Raw genomic sequence first — 5,519 nt, forward strand, 5'->3', positions numbered from 1 at the left:
GGGGCGGGGGGAGGGAGGGAGAGCTCTTGCGAGGAGAACGATGGAAAGTAAGTGGCTGCTAAATATACAATGCGCTCGCCGAATCGCTTAAAGGAAGAGACGGGGAAAAGAACTCGTTTGCTCGTCGCTCGCAATCGCGTGCAATTGCCCCGGCCACGATAGTGTTTACCGCGAGGGTCCCGAAGACGCGCCTGTTTTTCGTCCTCATGCGCTCGCGTGTAGCCGAATTAAATTGCCCGGCGAGAAATCAATGGGGAAATTACGCTTTGTACCTTCGTCTACGAGGAATCGGACCGCCACTGACGACAACGGCGACGGCGATGACGACGTCGGCATTGCCAACGACGATGAACGGTCGCACCGTTCTTTCTTTTTTTTTTTCCTTTCGAGAGAGAGAGAGAGAGAGAGAGAGAGAGAGAGAGAGAGAACACAAGAAACATCGCCTCGCACAGGCCGCCCTGTGCGTGCTAAATTATTATCTTACCTTACCTAATAGGAAAACAAAAGTATCTCGAATACTGGTTCTCGTGTCGTCACTCGATCGTACACGCAAAACGCGAGGTCACCGTGTAGATGGAGGCGTGCTGACATTCGCGGACGGAAACGCGGCTGATCTTGCTCTTCATTCCCTCTGCGGGAAGTTCCACGCGGTGTCATCGTGAATCACGAATGATCGGGAAAAGGGGTCTCTCGACGATGCGATAATCGCGACCGACTTGGGACTCGATTACCGGGACGACTACAATCGTTGGAACTTCAAAGAGTCGTGCGAATAAATGATGAATTTTCAAGCCACACTTCGGTACGTCAGCGGGACTATCGCTGAACATTTGTTCCACGAACGAGCCTTCTCGTCGCAAACCTCGCTGTGTTGTGTCGATTCCTACCGCGGAGCCCCACATAGAAATTTCCCAAGATTTTCTCAGATACAATACAGGTTCCGATTAGAATGCCCAAATTTTTTCCCCCAAAGTTGGTTATCTCACCCTTTTCCCCTTTGTGGGATTCCCACAATTGGGAATCCCATTTTTGTCCAAACATGGGTTTTCTGATTAGAATCGAAACAGAAATATTATGGAAACTCGCTTTTTTTTCGAGTCGATAACATCGGTTTACTTTTATCAAAACAGAGAAACCTATTTTTGTATCATCTGTTGTATGCAACAGAGAATAAAAGATTGAAAAAATAAAATTTTCTGAAATAGTTTGAGTATTTTCCTGGATAATAAAATTACTTAAAAAGTTGGCACATGTTTTGCTCAATTCTAGTGTAAAACGAGGAACAGAGGAAGAATGTTGGGAAAACTTTGGGGGTCAATGTTTGAAATATTACACTTCTAACCAGAACCCATAATTATTTTGAGGAGTCGGACTGGATGCCAAGGAGATCCCAAGAAATGTTCTATGCGGGCCTTTGCGCATTGAGCTTTGCGATTCGAGACGGGACTGTCGATATATCCTGGCGACCATCGGGAGAGGCTAGTCGCGCCGCGCGAATGGTCACTCACGGTCTCACGGTGTTCCTTCCAAGAGCACGCGCGCGTCCAAGTATATCCCCGTTTGCCCTGAGGACTATAAATAAATTAAAGACGAAGGCGCATGGAACGAAACGAACAAACGTGTATCACCCGGAGACCGAGTTGACGCGATTGGGCTATCTAACTACCTTATGAGAACGCAAGTTAAATAAGAATCGGACTACAAGTAAAAAGTATAATGCGCGGTGTGTGTGTATAGTCAGGTATTGCACTGTCTTCAATGGCCACCGCGCGTCGTCGCGTACCCTCGGCCCGTTCCAGGACGCCGGATCCGAGGGAGACTACGCGATGGCAACCGCGGGAACATTCGACCGCGCGCGCGAAAACGTCACGGAAACGCGCTGCGGAGGACGTACTCTCTGGAGGGGAGATCATAAACTTATAGAGATAGACGGTGCATTCCCATTGGAGGGCTGGAGTCAGTATTAATAAGAGAGAGCAATAGCGAGTAAGATGCTTTCCTCGTCTAATTGTCTAGTTAATGGGGAGAACGAAGGAGGAGAAGCGATTATATGGTCAATGCGTACTCCCTCTCCTTTGCTTCCCCTACATCATCCCTTCCTACGTCACCACTCTCTTCCTATAGCACTATGTGACAGAGAAAGAACCTTACTCAGCGTATCTCTGTCCTTTACTCTTGGCTTCAGCCGCCTCAAGAATGAGCGGTCTGCCTTTGTGAGTCTATGAGTGCGATATGCGAGATCTCCGCAGACGGAACGCGAGGCGTTCTGACGACGCGCGCGCGAGAGAGAGGTTGGATTTACCGTTTGGCGACGCGCGGCGACTCGCGCATCGGACGTCCGCGAACAGTCGACTCGCGACGATTAGCGCGAAGATGTTGTCGCCGATCAAAGTCAGGAACGAAAGTTACTCGACGAAGCCAATAACGCCAGCGCACTCGTAATAAATAAATTCACTCACTCACTCACTCACTCACTCACTCACTCACTCACTCATTCATTCATTCATTCTTTCTTTCTCTCTCTCTCTCTTGTTCGCTCTTATAGGCCCATATTAATTGAAATTATTACTTGAAACTTGTCTCATAAGCAACATAATGATATTTTAATTCAGAATTAGGTGAGAGTTTTTCGGTTGAATCGCGATTACAGATACAAATGTCACATATATCGTATAATTCAACTGAAAATCTTGAATCTAACTCTGAATAAAGATCTGAGCATCTCACATGAGACAATTTCGGGTGACAATTACTAATATGGACCTCACTCTTTCTCTCTCCTTCGTACAAACAAGCAAACACACACACACACACACACACACACACATAGAGACACATAGTACTCTTTCTTTCTCTCTCTCTTTCTGTCTCTCCCTCTTTCTCACATTCTCTTACTCTCACTCGCTCTTTCTCTATTACGGATTCATATACCTGTCCACCGAATCGAATTGCACTGCGTCGAATTTTGCTAAGTGGACGTTTCCTCCCTATCCCCTTCCCCACCCACCCTCGGCTTCGGTCGTGTCTGTATCGTCGGCGCGCGTTCTATTCCCACCCCCCGTGTCAACTGTATAAAATATTCTCAATCGTATCAACAACAGTCGCATCGTACATCGCGTACAATGTCAGTACATTATTACAATAATTTATAGTTAATCGTAATCAATATAATATTCACAGCATTTTATCAAAATCTCTTAAAAGCACCAACCGTGGCGACTCAAATTTCCTTTCGCCTCCACCCCGTTTAACCTCTCGTTCCGTTTCGCTATGCCCGCTTATACCCTCCCATTTTTTTACGCTCTCTTCCTTTCACTAACCCCATCTCGCTCGTGTGTGTGTGTATATGTATATATATACCTTCAATAATTTATCGATATATATATACGTATATATAATTTATATATATATCTATATATATTTATATTTATATGTATATAATAAGCTAAACGTTTCGTCTTAAAGCACTGATTAAACGAGGGAGCTCGTTTTAACGTGTCCCTCCCCCTGAACACGCATTTACCAACCATCCTAACCAAAATCACAGGACTAACTAGAAATACCGCCAGCTTATCTTGCCCCGTCGCTCGATTCGGACCGCGTAACGCGGGGAGAGTCGCGCGTCACGGTCCGCGGGCGTGTCGCGGCGCGTCGCTACGCGCGCGATCAGCAGCAGGTGGACGAGAGGAGACGGGTACCGGGGGTGCGGATGCAGAAAAACGTCGTAGGGACGCGTCGCTGTCGCGGTCGCGACGGCGACGGCATCCACGGCGGCGGCAGCGGCGACGTCAATGGCGACGGTGACGGCGGTGGCAGCGGTGACGACGGCGGCGGTACCGGAAGCGTGGACAATACCGCCGTCGTCGGCCCGTTGGCGCGATCAACGACAACGACGCGGACGCGTAGAAGCCCACCGGGTCCATCGCGATCGTCGTTGTTGTCGTCGCCATCGTCATCATCGTCGTCGTCGTCGTCGTCGTCGTCGTCATCGTCGGCACCGGTGATGGCGCGGCGATCTCTGCTGAGGCTAAGGCGAACTCAATGATGCGGTGGTGGCGGCGGCGGAGCCTCTTCCTCGGAGGGGTCCACGGGGCTCGGGGACAGGAACTTGCGCACATACTTGGGGTAATGTGTCTTTTCGTGGGCCTTGAGTATCGTCGACCTCGAGAAGGTCTTGCCGCACAGCGTACACCGGAACGGCCGCTCGCCGGTGTGCACGCGACAGTGATCCTTCATGTGGTGGCGCAGCTTGAACGCCTTGCCGCAGAACTCGCACTTGAACGGCCGATCGCCGGTGTGCGCCGGTAGGTGGGCGATCAGCGAGCCGACGTCCGGGAAGGACTTGCCGCAGAACTTGCAGAGGACGACGCCGGAGGTCGGATCCGAGTGGGCCGCGAGCTCGAAGTCCATCGGCTCGATCGTACCCGCGGCGGGGTAGTGGGCCTCCGGCGGCAGGTGCATGCCGGGCTCGAGGCCCAGCTGAGCCTGCAGCTGCAGGTGGGCCGCCTGCTCGCGGTACTTGAGCGACTCGAGGCTGTGCGAGAGGATGTGCCGCGTCAGCTTGCTCTGGTGGAGGAACGAGGCACCGCAGTACATGCACGCATACACCCGCTCATCCACACCCATCAACTCCTGCAACCAAACAAACAAGAACATCAACTTCTTGTATTCCCTCCGGCGCTCTCTAACCCCGCGGAAAAACTCCTCTCTCTCTCCCTCTCTCTCTCTCTCTTTCTCATCTTCTCTCTCTCTCTCTCTCTCATCTTTTCTCTCACATTTTTTCTCTCTTATCTCTCTCTCTCTTCTTCTTTCTTTTTACTTTCTTCTACTTTACGTTACAATTTTATTTTTCTCTCTTTTTTTTTAGATATTTCTCTCTTTAATCTATTTCCGAAAGTATCCCGACGATACGATACTAGATGGATTGTGCTGCTATATATAACGTAATAACGCGACAAAGCCCGGCACTACTCGATCCACAGAATACACAGTTACTGACATATGTTACATATATGTATATATGTGTATATTATATAGATATATGTATGTATATATATATGTACATATATACACAATATATTCATATATGTATATATATATATATATATATATATATATATATATATGTGTGTGTATATAGTATATATATGCACACCGCGCATCGTGTCGTTTGTAAAACATACAAGCGCCGTGACAATTTCTGACGGACAAAAAAAAGTATATCCTTTCGCTTCGCGTCGTGCTCCCTTCGTTGGCTTTCTCTCTCGCGACTAATTCTCTCTAATGCATCTAAGTTTTCGGTAAAAAAAGAAAAAAATTAAAGAAAGAACAGGCAAGCTCGTTCTCTCGACACTACTGTAAGCACGTATTGCGACTAAACGAAATCCTTCCTCTCTCCCTCTGTCTCTCTCTCTCTCTCTCTCCCCCTCTCTCTCCATCTTTCTTTCTCTCCCTCCCGCTCTCTCTCTCCCTTTCTCTCTCTCTCTCTCTCTCTCTCTCTCTCTCTCTCTCTCTCTCTC

General features: G+C 48.5%; 2 protein-coding genes across 5 annotated transcripts in view; both read right to left on the reverse strand.

The window, feature by feature from the left end:
• LOC116846857 (zinc finger protein 865-like) overlaps positions 1–5,519 on the reverse strand; it is a 132,387-nt gene that overhangs the window by 58,774 nt on the left and 68,094 nt on the right. The gene's annotated exons all lie outside the window — the stretch shown is intronic.
• Positions 7–5,441, reverse strand: LOC116846858 (zinc finger protein 628). The gene has a single exon (XM_032821214.1). The coding sequence runs from the start codon at positions 4,654–4,656 to the stop codon at positions 4,039–4,041; it is 618 nt and encodes a 205-aa protein (XP_032677105.1). The 5' UTR covers positions 4,657–5,441; the 3' UTR covers positions 7–4,038.

Source organism: Odontomachus brunneus, unplaced genomic scaffold (genome assembly GCF_010583005.1).
Source record: "Odontomachus brunneus isolate Ranch 3 - 2012 unplaced genomic scaffold, Obru_v1 Obru_scaffold_071, whole genome shotgun sequence".
Lineage (NCBI taxonomy): Eukaryota > Metazoa > Arthropoda > Insecta > Hymenoptera > Formicidae > Odontomachus > Odontomachus brunneus.

Excerpts from the sequence above, each read along its gene's own strand:
- LOC116846858 (XM_032821214.1), bottom strand. The coding sequence starts at position 4,656 with ATGTTCTTGTTTGTTTGGTTGCAGGAGTTGATGGGTGTGGATGAGCGG.